This window comes from Anas platyrhynchos, chromosome 2 (genome assembly GCF_047663525.1).
Source record: "Anas platyrhynchos isolate ZD024472 breed Pekin duck chromosome 2, IASCAAS_PekinDuck_T2T, whole genome shotgun sequence".
Classification (NCBI taxonomy): Eukaryota; Metazoa; Chordata; class Aves; order Anseriformes; family Anatidae; genus Anas; species Anas platyrhynchos.
Genome location: NC_092588.1, coordinates 97,839,544 through 97,854,457, shown reverse-complemented (window position 1 = coordinate 97,854,457; position 14,914 = coordinate 97,839,544). Strand labels below are relative to the sequence as shown.

Below are 14,914 nucleotides of genomic sequence, written 5' to 3'. Positions count from 1 at the left end.
TGGTGTTCCCCAGGGCTCAGTGCTGGGGCCGGTCCTCTTTAATATCTTCATCAATGATCTGGATGAGGGCATTGAGTGCACCCTCAGTAAGTTTGCAGATGACACCAAGCTAGGTGCGTGTGTCAATCTGCTTGAGGGTAGGAAGGCTCTGCAGGAGGATCTGGATAGGCTGCACCGATGGGCTGAGGTCAACTGCATGAAGTTCAACAAGGCCAAGTGCCGGGTCCTGCACCTGGGGCACAGCAACCCCAAGCAGAGCTACAGGCTAGGAGATGAGTGGTTGGAAAGCTGCCAGGCAGAGAAGGACCTGGGAGTGATGGTTGATAGTCGTCTGAATATGAGCCAGCAGTGTGCTCAGGTGGCCAAGAAGGCCAACAGCATCCTGGCTTGTATAAGAAGCAGTGTGGCCAGCAGGGCTAGGGAGGTGATCGTCCCCCTGTACTCGGCTCTGGTGAGGCCGCACCTCGAGTACTGTGTTCAGTTTTGGGCCCCTCGCTACAAGAAGGACATCGAGGTGCTTGAGCGGGTCCAGAGAAGGGCGACGAAGCTGGTGAGGGGCCTGGAGAACAAGTCCTATGAGGAGCGGCTGAAGGAGCTGGGCTTGTTCAGCCTGGAGAAGAGGAGGCTCAGGGGCGACCTTATTGCTCTCTACAGATACCTTAAAGGAGGCTGTAGTGAGGTGGGGGTTGGCCTGTTCTCCCACGTGCCTGGTGACAGGACGAGGGGGAATGGGCTTAAGTTGCGCCAGGGGAGTTTTAGGTTGGATGTTAGGAAGAACTTCTTTACCGAAAGGGTTGTTAGACATTGGAACAGGCTGCCCAGGGAGGTGGTGGAGTCACCATCCCTGGAAGTCTTTAAAAGACGTTTAGATGTAGAGCTTAGGGATATGGTTTAGTGGGGACTGTTAGTGTTAGGTCAGAGGTTGGACTCGATGATCTTGAGGTCTCTTCCAACCTAGAAATTCTGTGGTTCTGTGATTCACTTAATAAACCTTTACTGTTTTTGCCTTTTTTTTTTTTTTTTTTTTTTTTGATGGGCACTCCTGGATCTTCTCTCACCCTTTCTCCTCCCTCTCCCTCCTCCACTGCAGGGGTAGCTGAACAGTCCCTGAACAGACCGTTGAATTGCCACTGACACATTTTTATGCAAATTATTGCTGATTTTGGTTTGTTTTGAATGGTCATAATTTGTAAGCAGCCTGGCCAGTTGTGCACCTGGAGCAGATGTTCAGGGGGCTGCCACCAGCTCTTTCAGGGCACAATTGTGCTTGTCAGACTGGCTCTCTGCTCTGCCTCTTCTGGTAACCCCAGGGAGAGAATAGGACACATTTCAGATGCTGCTCTGTGATCCTTATCAACAGCCATCCAGGGGATCACTGCATTCAGCTGGGTTAATGTGCTTTTGTCTCTTTCTCTAGATTGCAGTTTTGGAGGGAAGACATACAACAGCTCTATGAAATGGCACCTCCCTAACAATCCCTGTATTACATACCAGTGCCAGGTAAGGATGTTGTGAGCACCACAGTAATTGAGTTGTGAGCTTTTCCCATAGAACTCTGAGCCTTTTTCATCCAATCCAAATAACCAGAACTATTTTATAACCAGAGCACAATAGGGGCTTTGCATTTAAAGCAGCTTAAATCCATTCATGTGTGTATGTGGCCTGCTACAAGCAGACCTTCAGGAAGGTAGGTCGTACATGACCGGAGCACTCTGATAGCCTAACAATGCTGAAAGAGTGGTACAAAGCAGTGACATTCCCTGCTGTTTCGATCTTGAAATAATTCCTCCCTTTTCAGCATGGTAAGCCTTTTCTGAGATACAGATTATTATTATTTTAATAATTGGATGTTTTTGTGTGTATGTGTCCATGGGTTTTAGCTGGAATGTTCTTTAAGAGAAACCCATAGCTAAATCTTTTCTTTTCTTGGGCTTCTGCACTGCTAACACAGTGAAATTTTTGGTAGCTTGTCTATCTGTAACCATAACGTTTGCAAGATTGCCCTTTTCCAGGCACAAAACAAGTAATTAAGTAATTTTAGTTTCTGTCTGTGAGTAAAGCTGCGATTTCTGCTGATAACTTGATCCATTTTTAGTAATAGCACTCAGGCAGCTACTAAGAATTACAACCATTAGAAACAGGAGAGATGAATGAGTTTGAAGAGCTTTCACAAATAGGATAAAATAGTTTCAAGATTTTTCTTTCTGTGATACTTCTACTCTACGAAACCACACATGCTTTTAAAAGTGGATACACTGAGAAGAAGCATTCTGTCTCCTTGCACTAAATGAGAAGGTACTCAAAGTTTGAATTTAGGTACTGACTGCTACTAGCTACATGAAATTAGCAATTCCTTATTGCTTGTTTCTGTGTCTAAATGCACATCTGGGTAATCCTGTTTACCCTAGACCCATACTCTTAAAAAAGCAGGTTTCCCTTGCCTCCAATTGCAAAGCTGCAAGCAGCAAAAAAACAGAGCAACCTTTTGTGCACAGATCCTCACACCTAGGTTTGTTCAGGAGGACTTTGACTCCTTAAACAAGAAGTACAGGAAATGTTAATTTACTAATACTTATCAGGAGAAGCATCAAAGATAAGCGTCTCCCCTCTACAGAACAAGATGCTTTTATCTGCTTTCTAGGTCTTTTTTCTTCCAAGGGGAGAGGGGGAGGATGCCTTGTGTCTGGTCTGTTTCCACCAAAGCTGCATGGCAGATTGCTGAGGATGTCTGATAAAGCAGGATTCCTTCTCCTAAGAAGGTGCTTGCTTTCTTACCTGATGCAATTTAAGGTAAATCCTGTGTCTGGAGTCAGGGAGACTCAAGTGGGTCTTCTGGCTGTGAATTAACCTGAATCCTGATACCAGGCAGCAGGTACACAAAGAAAAGAGGCTTTGAAATCCAGCTTTCCATGGCATCTGCCATGTTGTAATTATAGAACTAATAATTGTGGAGTTTTGCTTCTTAAAGCATCCACAACAATAACAGTGTCCAATCTGCTCTTTTGCAGGAGGGAGTGATAATACAGTCAGAGGTACAGTGCGTTGTTCATTGTAAAAACCCATCCAAAGTGGCGGGGATGTGTTGTCCTATGTGTCCAGGTGAGACTTCATTAGGAGATGCTGTTTCACGTGTGCAACTGTATTTGTAATGATAACCTTTATTACCTGGGATATTTATCGAACTCCTCTGTTATATTTGACCAGTTACCATAATGCAGCCTGCTTGAACACAATGTGATAAATGACACAAGAACATGCTTAATATTTTTAGTAGAGGATATACAGCCTGCGAAATTGACTGCCTGTGACAATGGCCACATGTATTTACGTCATTTTTTCAGAGGGTCAGTCAGCTGGTTTTCCCTGGCTGATAACTGGGGTTTTGTTAGTAGGGGAAGTATAAGAGTAACCCTAAAAGAGAAGATAGTTTTTTTTGAAGGAAAGTGTGAGTGGGTTGCCTTTGCAAAGCACAGTGGCAAATTAACCTGGTTTTATTACTAACTTGGTTTTAACAGTTTTTTCTTAGGCAGTCACTGCTCCTGTTGTGGTAAAATGGATTTACTGCATTTTGATTTGTTATCAGTTCTGCCAACATCTAATATAAACTCAGGGAGTAAAAAGGAGTAAGAAAGAAAAAGCAAATACCTTAGAAAAGCATTTCAAAGCTGCTTTCAATGGAAGACCTGAATGAAGCCTTGGCTTCATTGGTACAAATTCATCCAAATTCGTCTTTTTTGGAAGGATGCTGTCTTTCCCAAAAAGGTATTTTAGGGTTCTCAAGGCCTTTGTAAAGGCTTCTGAAGTGATTTGTGTCAGAGAGGATGTATGCTTTACTTTTCATATATTGTCTTGTGGAAGGGTGTGCAACAGTAAAAAGGCAGTGTGCTATCCTGAGCTAAACTTACTCAAATGCTTTTTTTTGTTTTCCAGGTTGTATATTTGAAGGGAGACACTACAATGAAGGAGAAGAATTTAGGCCTGAAGGAAATAAATGCACCAAATGCTCTTGTATTGTAAGTATTTGCCTTTTGGCATTTTATCTCCCTGTATGAACTTCAAAAGGCACATTATTATTGTCATAACAAAACAAAAAATATAAGGAATTCAACGCTACTATGTGTTCTTCTCTCCTCTTGCATTTAAGCTTTCTATTGAAGATTTATTTCTGCAGTAATATATTGTGTATCTCATATTTTCATACTTGCATTTATCTTTTTTTTTTATTTATTTTGTGACCGCATACTGTGTGCAGACAGGGCATGGTATTTGAGAGCAAGTTGATGTGGTAAATTAGTGATGCTTTTTTTGTGACAGGATCTTGCAGGGAACAAAACGCTTTTTGGTTTCCATCTATTGATCAACGTTTACTAGATGTTTCCTTAAACTGTTCTTTTGAAAGGATTTATTTCCACAGCAAGAGTCTTTGCTCTGAAGTACTGAGTGAAAAGATGAGGATAGCCTCCCTAGGCTGTCCCACGTGGATTTTGGCTTGATGCTTAATGAAAAGGTCATATCCTGGATTTCATCCTTGACTAACAACAATATAGAGAGGAAGTAATAATTGCATCCTTTGGGTAACGAGCACAGGCTTCTCTTTCACTTCCATTAAGTTAAAAGATAATGCTGTATGAGCTGGGGCAGGTAACTTTGTCTTCACTGGTGTGATCCCTGAGACCAATAAATGCAAAGCTCAAATCACTGCTTTTGTTGCAATCGATGGGCTGGCTATCAGCAGAAAATGCCGGACTGGGAACTTTACATTCCAGTGGAATGCCACAGAGTTTTATCAGTACCAGGCACAGCTCTCTTGTATCATTAAAATAAAATATATATATTAAAAAAAAAAATAAAAAGGCTGGTAAGGATAGAATTCAAAAATGAATATGTACTTACACACTTATTTAATGAAGCTGCAGAGAACTTGAACTGTTTTAAGGGAAAAAATGTCCTGCAAATCTGAAAAAATTAATTTACACAAAATCATCACTGCTTCTGTGGAGAATTAGGCAACTCAGGTTGTGTGTTTTCTTTTCTTTTTTTTTTTCTTTAAAGTTTCATCCTGTATTAATGAAAGCATGCTGTCACACTTGTCATGGTGATATATGCCCCTGGCTCCTGCTCTGCCAAATGCCTGCTGTCCCAAGCAGAGGAGCATGTCTGTCTGCATGCTAGCTGGGTCTCCCTCACCTTTCAGCTGTAGTGGCAAAGCAGCACCTTTACACTGAAGCTCTCCCTGGTGATGCTCCTGAGGGGAAGGCAGATCTGAATGGTTAAGAAGTCTGTGGAGGCATGCTGGGGTCCTGTGAGGCTGCGCATTGCTCTTTCCTGAATACTAGACAGATAGTGTCTATTGCTCAGTTGTTGGCATGCCAGTATCTTCTTGATCAACTTTCCTTTGTTCCTTAAATAGCAAAAGCAGCTGTGCCTGGAAGAGCATAGTGGGAGTGTGGTATATCTGGGGGGAGAAAAGATAAATAAATGTAGACATATAGGGTCAGACCTGAGGGCCCTTCCTTGACAGTAACCAGTCCCATGGACATCAGAGAAGGAAACGCATCAGCTACTGATAGTAAGAGGTTTAAAGCCTCAAGCAAGAGTCTTAATGATCCCTTCTGAGAAAGATGGTGTGACAGTTCTGGATGTTAATGACATCTATATAAAACATTTACCTTTAAGGCTGAATCTTACAGAGAGCAAAAGAAACAGTGTCTTCTGTGTGTCTGCCATACCTGACTCCCCTTTCTCTGCAATTCCTTTTTCTACTACCTCTTGACCATTTCGTTCAGAATTTGGGCCTATGTTAATTGCTACACAATTTAAATTGGAAGCAAGTAGCGGGCATTCTTAAGGCTGTGATAGCTGTTTGCTGCCTGCTTTTGCATTTTGGGAATGGTTTTCCAGTCACTCTCTTATCTAAGCAGTTGGTGGATATGCAGGTACCAATGTAGTCCTGTTATATGATGGGAACAGGCTTGTTTGTGATATGCAGTAACTTGTGCTGGCTTTAATAGATTAAAGGCAGTTTCTCACCCCAGGTTAGATTTCTGGGATTTGAGGTTGTAACTACTTAGTATCTTGTGGAAATGTAAGGGAGGTAGTGACACAAATCATTGCCAAGGTATTTCAGGGGTGGTGGTGGTGCAAAATACTCTCACTTTATTGTGAATTCTGGATTTTCCTTCTGGAAAAAAAGAAGCGGGAAAAAAATGGCCCCATAGGCCATCGCTGTCCTTGTGGACTGCAGGCAGCATTGGACAGGAAGAAAGGAAAGAGGGAAAGCTGTGGTTTGTTTTCCCAGAGAGATGTAGGGCTGTCCCACACTTACTAAATTAATTACAATGAGTAATTAGTTACAAAAAGGAATTTTACAGTTACAAAATGATGCACTCAACACTCTGCATGTGCCAGAAAGACAGGACTGCAGGGCCCAGCTTCAGAAAGCTCTTTGGTTGTTCAAGTCTGTGGTATTTTCAGCTCAAAGTGGTGCCTACTAGATGCTATTGAGCTCCCAGGGAATTCGAAATGCCATTAAGATGTCTTTTTGTTGTTTTTAATGTGTATTGTTAGTGCACATCAGGACAAAGCAGGGATGTCAAGCCTTGAGGTGCCCTGTGTGCACGGAGGCCCGTGGCCATAAAGGAAGTGATGGCAGGCTGATGGGCAGTTTGTTCAATCTTCGCCCACCATGCCATCAACTTGTTAGTGTGGTTTCTGCTTACTACCACTTGTGATCCTAGTTATTGTCTACTGAAAGCCAGACCAAACCTACCAGGCTCATTTCACATAGGTCACTGAAACAATCCATTAGCTAATAACTTCTGGGTTGCTACCAAGTCAGGCTGCCCTCGCAGGGGTGACATGGGGATGAAAGGCTCCGTATTCCATTACCACTTTCCTGAATGACCTACTCCTTAGGGTGACTGAGATTTCTTGCCAAAAATGAAAATGTATCACCTCTCACTCAATGCATTATGCCTGTCAGGAGTGAATGAGCTGGCCTTTAATGACTCAGTTTCTCTGGGGAGATGCATTTGTGTAGGAAAGGTGGACAGGATAATAGGGATCTCCTCTCACGTCTGCTGAAACCCAGCTGCCTCACAATAATTCATCTGTCTAGCCTGGTCCTGCTTTTCTTGATAGGGCGGCGGAGTGGTCTAGAGAGAGCTTGGATATTTTCCCTACCATAAGCACCTACTTAAGCAAAGGACTGGCTGCTTTAATCAAGTGTTATTTCTCAGATACTACTTTTATGAGCTCGAGAGTGTGTTTCTGCTTGCACAGTGAGAGTGCTTGGCTTACATGTTGCCTTTCCTACAGCCTGCATTAAAATAGTCAGACTGTGATTATCTTAAATGTTTTCATTTTCTCTTTTGATGTAGCATGTTTGAAAAAGGAAAAAAAAAATAATAAAAATAACAGGAGGGCAGGAGAGAGAGCCAGAGAGGGAGGGAGGAGAGGAGGCTTGGCAGGAAAGTGACCTTGCATGACAGTGGTAACCATGGAGAAGCTTATCTTTAAATGGTAGTATCTAAGCTCATAACTAGCCCTCTTTGACTGTGGGTGCATTCTCACGCCACTGTTACCCAGACCATGGGTGCTGCATGTTTTGGCATGCAAAGCATGCAGGGGTATGAAGGACCACCACGCTGAGAGCATGCTGTGCTTTGGAGGTGCCTCCACTGAGGACTGGTCTTCCCCAAAACTCCCAGCTGTGAGCAGCAGGCTGTCCCATTTGGGGAACACTTGGGAGCTAGAGTATGGCATTGCTTGGATGGCTGAGGGATGCAAGTGTTACCAACAGGCTTGGAAATGGGGTGGGTTGTGCTATCCATCTGTCCAGTGGGGAGGCATGTTGTGGGGCTGTCCTCATAACTGCTTTTCCAAAATGGTGCAAACTAAGTGAAACCTAAAGGGATGAAAACAGAGCACAGGGATTTGAATAATGGAATTTAAAAGCAGTCTCAGCTCCCTGTTCGTGCATACACTGGGGGCCTTTCCACTCCTGCACAGAGGGACTCAATGCACACACCACTCCTGGTTTGCAGGTGTATGTGTGGGTCTGTGCAGGAAATGTCTTGTCATTTATGTTCCTGAGTGTTAGGGTGCAAAAACTGCATAATGAAAGTTTTGCACAAAGAAAAGGAAATCACACTGAGAAAATCTGTTCCTAAATCAATGAGTAACAGACGTTGCGATGGCAATAAGTAATGAGAAACTACATATGCTAGTATTTTGGACACTGAGGGTGGAATTCATCTTGTCTAGCTCCAGCCATTTAGAAGTAATATCATAGAATCATAGAATATCCTGAGTTGGAAGGGACCCTTAAGGATCATCAAGTCCAACTCTTGACACCGCACAGGTCTACCCAAAAGTTCAGACCATGTGACTAAGCGCACAGTCCAATCTCTTCTTAAATTCAGACAGGCTCGGTGCAGTGACCACTTCCCTGGGGAGCCTGTTCCAGTGTGCAACCACCCTCTCTGTGAAGAACCCCCTCCTGATGTCAAGCCTAAATTTCCCCTGCCTCAGCTTAACCCCGTTCCTGCGGGTCCTGTCACTGGTGTTAATGGAGAAAAGGTCTCCTGCCTCTCGACACCCCCTTACGAGGAAGTTGTAGACTGCGATGAGGTCTCCCCTCAGCCTCCTCTTCTCTGAGCTCCTCTTCAGTTAATGGGGGGAGAGAGAGAGAGAGAGGTAGGATAGATTACCCTTGCAGATCGTATCTTTCTCCACTAACTATAGGGGGAGCCTGCACAGCTCACATGGTCGCCGAGATGGCTGAAGATAACAGGGATGGATTCCGCCCCTGCAGTCAGCTGGGTGATGGAACATCCTGTTACTGTGTTATAAGCTTGACTCTACCAGACATTGGGAGCTGCTGAAGAATGTTCTCACAACAACAGATTGCAGGGGATGTTCAATAGCTGTGGGTACTCTGGTCTATTGGGAAACTCATCATTAAACATGGGGAGTGCATAATTACATGTACCCCCTGCAAAGGCTGGTAAAAATTAGATCCTAACTTCCATCCTTGCTGCAGTGCCAAACGCCCGTCGTCTTAAATTTCCATGTACTTGATGTGCTTTGATGGAGCTCCAAATTACCACAGGTGCTGTCTGCCCTCACTTTGAGGGCTAAGAAATGGAGACAGTCTTAGTAGGAATGGAAAAGCAAAGAGTCTTTTGGTAAGAGTAGGGCTCGCTTGCTCAAAGTTAATGATATAAAAAGAAGTGGTTGGCTTACAGGTGGATGAAAGCGGAGAGCAGTAAGCATTCAGAAATGGGATATAGAGAGGTCCTCACTGTTTCTCTGAGACTTCATTCTCTCCACCGCTGTACGCTTTTCTCCAGATTTTTTTTGCAAGTCCAGAAGATTTGGTTTGGTTTTCTAGCCAAATAAAAACACAGTCTTCCAGGTAGGTGAGGACATATGGCTGTGCAGGTAGGTGTAGAACATTAGGGACTTGGTTATGTGTTGAACTTCAGCAAGAAAAATAACGTGGCACAGACACAAAGACAGTGTCCTATTTTTTCTTTATCTGATTTTCTTCAGACTTAGAAAAGTGTACCTTCTTCACTGGGGACTGCACACTACACATGCCATGTCTGAAATATTAAATACAATTAATTTTGGAAAGATCGAAGTCCAAAACATGGTTTGGACATCTTCTTTAAATAGTGGTTGGAAAATGCTATGAATATCTTTTCCCAGTTATCTGCATAGCCATTTTAAATCTTCTTTTGATTTCTCCCAATCATTTTTCTCTCAAGTAACAGTAATGAAGTAAAGATAAAAATAAAATTAATATTTTTTTTCTGAACTACAAGTGCACAAAGCAAGTGTGCATAGTTCAGTGTAATTATTCAGTGTAAATGAGTTGCATTCATAAGCACTTTGTATCCTTGTGGCAAGGTCTAATTTCCTTCCTCTGCATACACTTGAATGTCATCCTACGTGTCTCCCACCCGCAGAGCTTTCTAGCTTACCTGGTCCATGTTTGTTCCCAGCTCAGTCTGTTCCTGTACAGAAGCCTTTTTAATGTGGTGTGGATTGAAGCAGTCTTTCTGAACCGTGAGAGTCTGTGCCTAGTCCAGGCACATTTCTAGGAGAGCAAGAGTACTGTGCAGCTTCCTAAAGATCCAGGTGACGTTTTATGGATCATGGGCCCAGAACATATGGCATCTTTCTCATATCCCTTTCTTCTTCAAAACCCTCTGCTTATCCTTCCTGCCCTTCAGAAATCAGTTCAAAAGTACCTCTCATATTTCAGAAAGCTTCAGGGTCCTCTGGCTTTGTTTCTAGCTGTTCTCCCTTTTTCTCAATTTTTTTGACATAGGTAGCACTACCTGGTTATTATTTCTGAGATGCTATCTATGGACACCAGTAAAAGATCAGTGTCCATTATGTTTTATGTCCTAAGGACATGATTTGTGTCCCCAAGAGAAGAGTTTGGACTTGCAATGTAAAGAAAGATAAAAGGGTTATTTGGCAGATTTCTAAGGGGAATTTTTCCTGTTGGAGGGTGGAAAGGCTGAGGAATTGGAGGAAGAAGCTCTACCTTTGTCAGGCTTGTCTTGTTTAGACAAAGACTGTCTTTGCATTTTAATGATCCAAGATGGTATTGTGATGACTAATGAATTTAGTGATACTACAAGACAAGAAAGATTTAAAACTTCCTGGGTACCTGAAAGGCCTAAGTAAGTGCTGGTTAACATCTCCTCATGACTGTGCATTGCATAAACGATCACTCTTGCAGTACAGAGAAAAGGGGACAGAATTTCTTATTTAAATGAACTGAACACATAGAGCAGGGTGCACATTGCATTCCTAAAGCATATAAAGAAAAAAAAAATAAGTTGACCGCTTCTAATAATAAAAGCTTATGGCTTGAGTGCAGGTTGCTGTAGTTCTTCGGAGCAGAGGAACAGAGCTTATGCTGTCAGGTGTCTGTTCCTTGTCGTCTTAAACTTTTCCTAATTAACAGGCTGAGATTGATTGTTCTTATTGACAAAGAAGAATTAAGTACACAGAGCTTTAACAATAACGGAGAGCTGTTAACAGGCAACCTCTGATGAGGGGACTATTTTTTATGGCCAGTGAGCTGCAATGAAGTCTGCAAACATCTCTGCTATAACTCACTCCTTGCAAAGGCAAGAAACTATCATTTAGGGAAAACAGCAGTAAGATGGCAGAAAACAAAGAACCTGGTTAAAGTAAGCAAACAGACAAACAAAAAAAAAACTTCTGGCTAGCAAGGGATGAAAGGGTTGCATGTGGTTTCAGAAGGTTTCACAAAGGTTTTATGTGAGCCCACTGTGGTACTTCTTGTAAGTGGCTTCAAATGGAGTATGCGTGTGGCATCTCATGGGAATGCTTGTGTGCAAAATTGATTTGGGTCTAAAAGATTCCCACAAGTTGTGGTAGGAAGCAGTAAAAGCAATAGCTCGTCAATTAGCAAGGCCTTTGTTTGCCAAACATTTTATGAAGAGTCCAGGACCCTTCTGGCTGGTGTTACAATGAAGGAAAGGCTGAGAAGAACAAGAGGTCCTGGCTTGCATGTTTGTCATCCTTTCAGTTAAAAAAGAAAAAAAAAAGTGGATGTCAGAGGTTTGGAGGTTGCTATTGGCTAACAATAACTAATGCTTTTAAACTTGCACGCACCCCTCTGTGTCCTGAGGCAAGTTATTTTAGTATGTGCAATACTGCTAAACGAATTTGCACAAGAGACTTTAACTATGTAACACCTTCTTGTTTTCTTTTGCAAGTTTTTAAGAGGGAAATAAATCAATTAAGATTTGAGACAATACATTGATATATGTGGGGCTTCATATCCCTCCCTACCCCCCATAAATATGACATCTGCATGACTTTGGGTACCATATTTATTTACTTAATTGTGCTGTAGCCATTGATTATGCTCATATTTAATGCCTGTTGTAGAAGACATAAAATGAAGCTTGGGATCATTAAGTTTGATTTGCTATTGAGCTCTAACAAGATTGCCAAACTCCGTCTTGCCTTGTTATCAGTCTGCCTACATTCTCCTTGCTCTCTCCACTAAGTCCTGCAACAGGTTTTTTGTTTTCTGCCCTGGAAGCATTGAATGTTGCTAGGGGAGCAAGTTTCCAATCCTGCCTGATACAACTGTTCTCCAGCTTGGATATACTATGATTTACCATTTCTTACAATGAACTAGTCATATAGAAACACTAGTCAAAGTTCCTTGGACTACATCAACTTTTAAAGTATTAATGAACATGCAATTTTATTTTCCCATTTAATGACAAGATCCAAATGCATTGGATAGTAGAAGGGAGAAAAATGGTACCTAACAAATTTGATTTTCAAGATTGTGACAGTCTGAAACCTTTTTTTCTACAGCCTACCCTCTTATGCTGCGAAGCAGGATAGGGAGAATAATTCAGTGAGTATCAAAATAGGTATAGGAAACAAAAAAGAAAAAAATGCTTTGAGATATGACAGTGATTTACTTAGTCTGCCTTTAACCTGTCACAAATAAAATTTGACTAGGAGCCAAACTAACATAACATCTTTGGCGCTCAATCTGAAGGAAAGATGCAGAAATCCTTGCGGGCAATTTAGCGTTGGAGTCACAGCAGGACTTGAGCCCCCAGCTTCCATTGTAGGTGCTTAAATACTAAAAGTGGGATGTTAAAAATGTTTTCTAATGCTGGTGATAGAAGTTGCCTGGATGTCTAACTTTTTTCCAGGAAGCCCCACTCCCATGATACATAAACTTCAGTCCCAAATGTGACTAGAACATCATAAATTTGAGAGTCCCAAGCTTCAGTGGAAAAAAATAAAAATAAAAAATTCAGCTCGCTGCCAGAAGCTTTGCAATGAAGCAGTGACATTTTCCACAGAAAGCAGTCTTTTTTTTTTTTTTTCCTTCTTCTTTATATGGGTATTTAGTGCCATTATTCAATATTTTGTGTTAAAATCATTGAAATGAAAATTTCTTTATTGTCCCTACTTGGTTGTCAGAGCCAACGCAATTGAAAGTGCACAATCTGGATTTCCAGAAAATTCAGATCTGATGTTTGAGGTATCTGAGCCCAAAAGAACTGAGTAGCTTGCGTGCTGTGTGTGGTTTCTTTCCACCTCTTTTCTCCAGAACACAGCACCAGGCGTTTTTGTGAGTAGGACAGAAGCTAATGTGCCCTTGCCAATAATATCTTTATGGGGCGGGGGGGTGGGGGGTGGGAGGGAAGGTAGAGCTGGCCTTAGCCTAATACCAAGAAGCCTAAGGACTTTGTGCTTTTCAGTGCTCAGTCTGTTCTCTGCCTCCTCTCCTAGTTGCAGCATAACTTTTCTTCTTTTGGATGAATCTGAACAACAATTCTTCCCAGCAATCTCAGTTCCCGATACACTATTTGCTCTCAGCAGCTAGCTGAACTGCCATGCTGCTCTCTGTCTTTTGAGGTCAGTTTTTTAATTCCCCAAGGTTGCTGCAATTAGCATTCCTCCCCCATCTAGGTTTTTTAGCACTACGCTCAAAGAAGCATGGGTATGTACATGTCTAGGTCCATGCAGGGAGGGAAAATCCTGGGTCTACTACCTCTTTTTTTTGTACACCGTGCTTTGTAGTTGACATGCACGTGTAAAATCTCTTATCAGTAGTAATTGCAGAGTGTCTGCCACTGTGACTTTGTCTTTTTGACTGTGAACATGATTCTTACACAGCAAGCACTTTATAAAGTAGCTAAATGGGAATAGGAACCATAAAAGTTAACACCTGGTGGAAACCAAGCCAGGCAGGCATTTTCTTTCCCCTTGGTGTTGTTATATTCATTGTGGTCAGCAGTAATAGCTCTACCTCCTGAAGTACCGGCTGCAGGTTTTTATGCCGTGTTCAAATGGGCATCTCTTGAAGCTCAAGTGTTTATACTGTTCAGAGCACACATTCTCACTTTATGAGTATTCAGTGCAGCAGAGATAATAGCAAGCAATTATATAAAATGAAGAGTAAGTTACTGCATAACTTGTGGGCAAAGGGAAGGGATGGAGGACAAACATGTTTGTACATCCACAACAACAAAAATATCATAGACCTGAGTAGCATGTTTGCTGTTATTCAGCCCCCCCCCAGTATTTCTCTGAATCTAGCAAGAGGCTAATATAAGGATACAATTAACACGTGTAGTGACCAAAAGCACATTCTGTATTTTTTGTAATGTGTGCCTGCGTTTCTAAGTATCTTATCAGGCTGCCTCTCATTGCTGTCATGTTCTGGGAAACCCTTTATATCAGTCTTTCTTCAAACTTATTGAAAGAGAAGATGGCAAACGTTTCATGCTAGACTTGGACATTTCTTTCTTGTTACCTGCTAGAGCTGCTAAGACTTTAGACAGAAGCCCTGTATATGCTGATTATTTTTTTGATTCCTGCATGATTTTTCATGTAGGGCGAAGGGTTTCAAACAGGGAAGATGTTCCCTTCTCAGGAAGTGACAAGGTTTAGCAGAGGGGAGCCAAGTCATGCTTAACAAGCATACATTTTTTATTTTTTCCCATAATAATGAAGTACTTGTAAAACAATGCATAAAGCACACGGTGCTTGAAGTATGGCTCAAACTCAGCAGGACACTGAAGCTGCCTGTAACAAGGCAAGGTGCCAGCTTGCCCACAAAAACCCAGGGGTATCCAGATAGTACTGAGATAAGTCTGCCATTTCCAGCTCCCCACACATTCCTTCATCTCTCCTGCAATTTTGAGCTCTTTTTCCAAATGCTTATGCTTATTAAAGTGGGAAAGTAAGCATGTGTCCTGGAAATGAGCAGATGAAAGCAAAGGCAACAAGTGAAATTGTAATTTCTGGTGTACAGGATTTACATGGCATTTGTGCTTTTGCCGGTGAAGTAAACCAGTAATACTGAAAATAGCAGCTTTAA

At 42.1% G+C, this 14,914-nt stretch overlaps 1 protein-coding gene across 9 annotated transcripts in view; it reads left to right on the top strand.

Annotated features, from left to right (window-relative positions):
• The window catches only part of BMPER (BMP binding endothelial regulator), a 159,241-nt gene that overhangs the window by 37,456 nt on the left and 106,871 nt on the right, over positions 1-14,914 (top strand). For all 9 annotated transcript variants that reach the window (XM_027451419.3, XM_027451418.3, XM_038174729.2 and 6 more), the window contains 3 exons: positions 1,418-1,500; positions 3,009-3,099; positions 3,931-4,013. In XM_027451419.3, the coding sequence (XP_027307220.1) occupies positions 1,418-1,500; positions 3,009-3,099; positions 3,931-4,013 (257 nt within the window). The remainder of the gene's footprint in view (positions 1-1,417; positions 1,501-3,008; positions 3,100-3,930; positions 4,014-14,914) is intronic.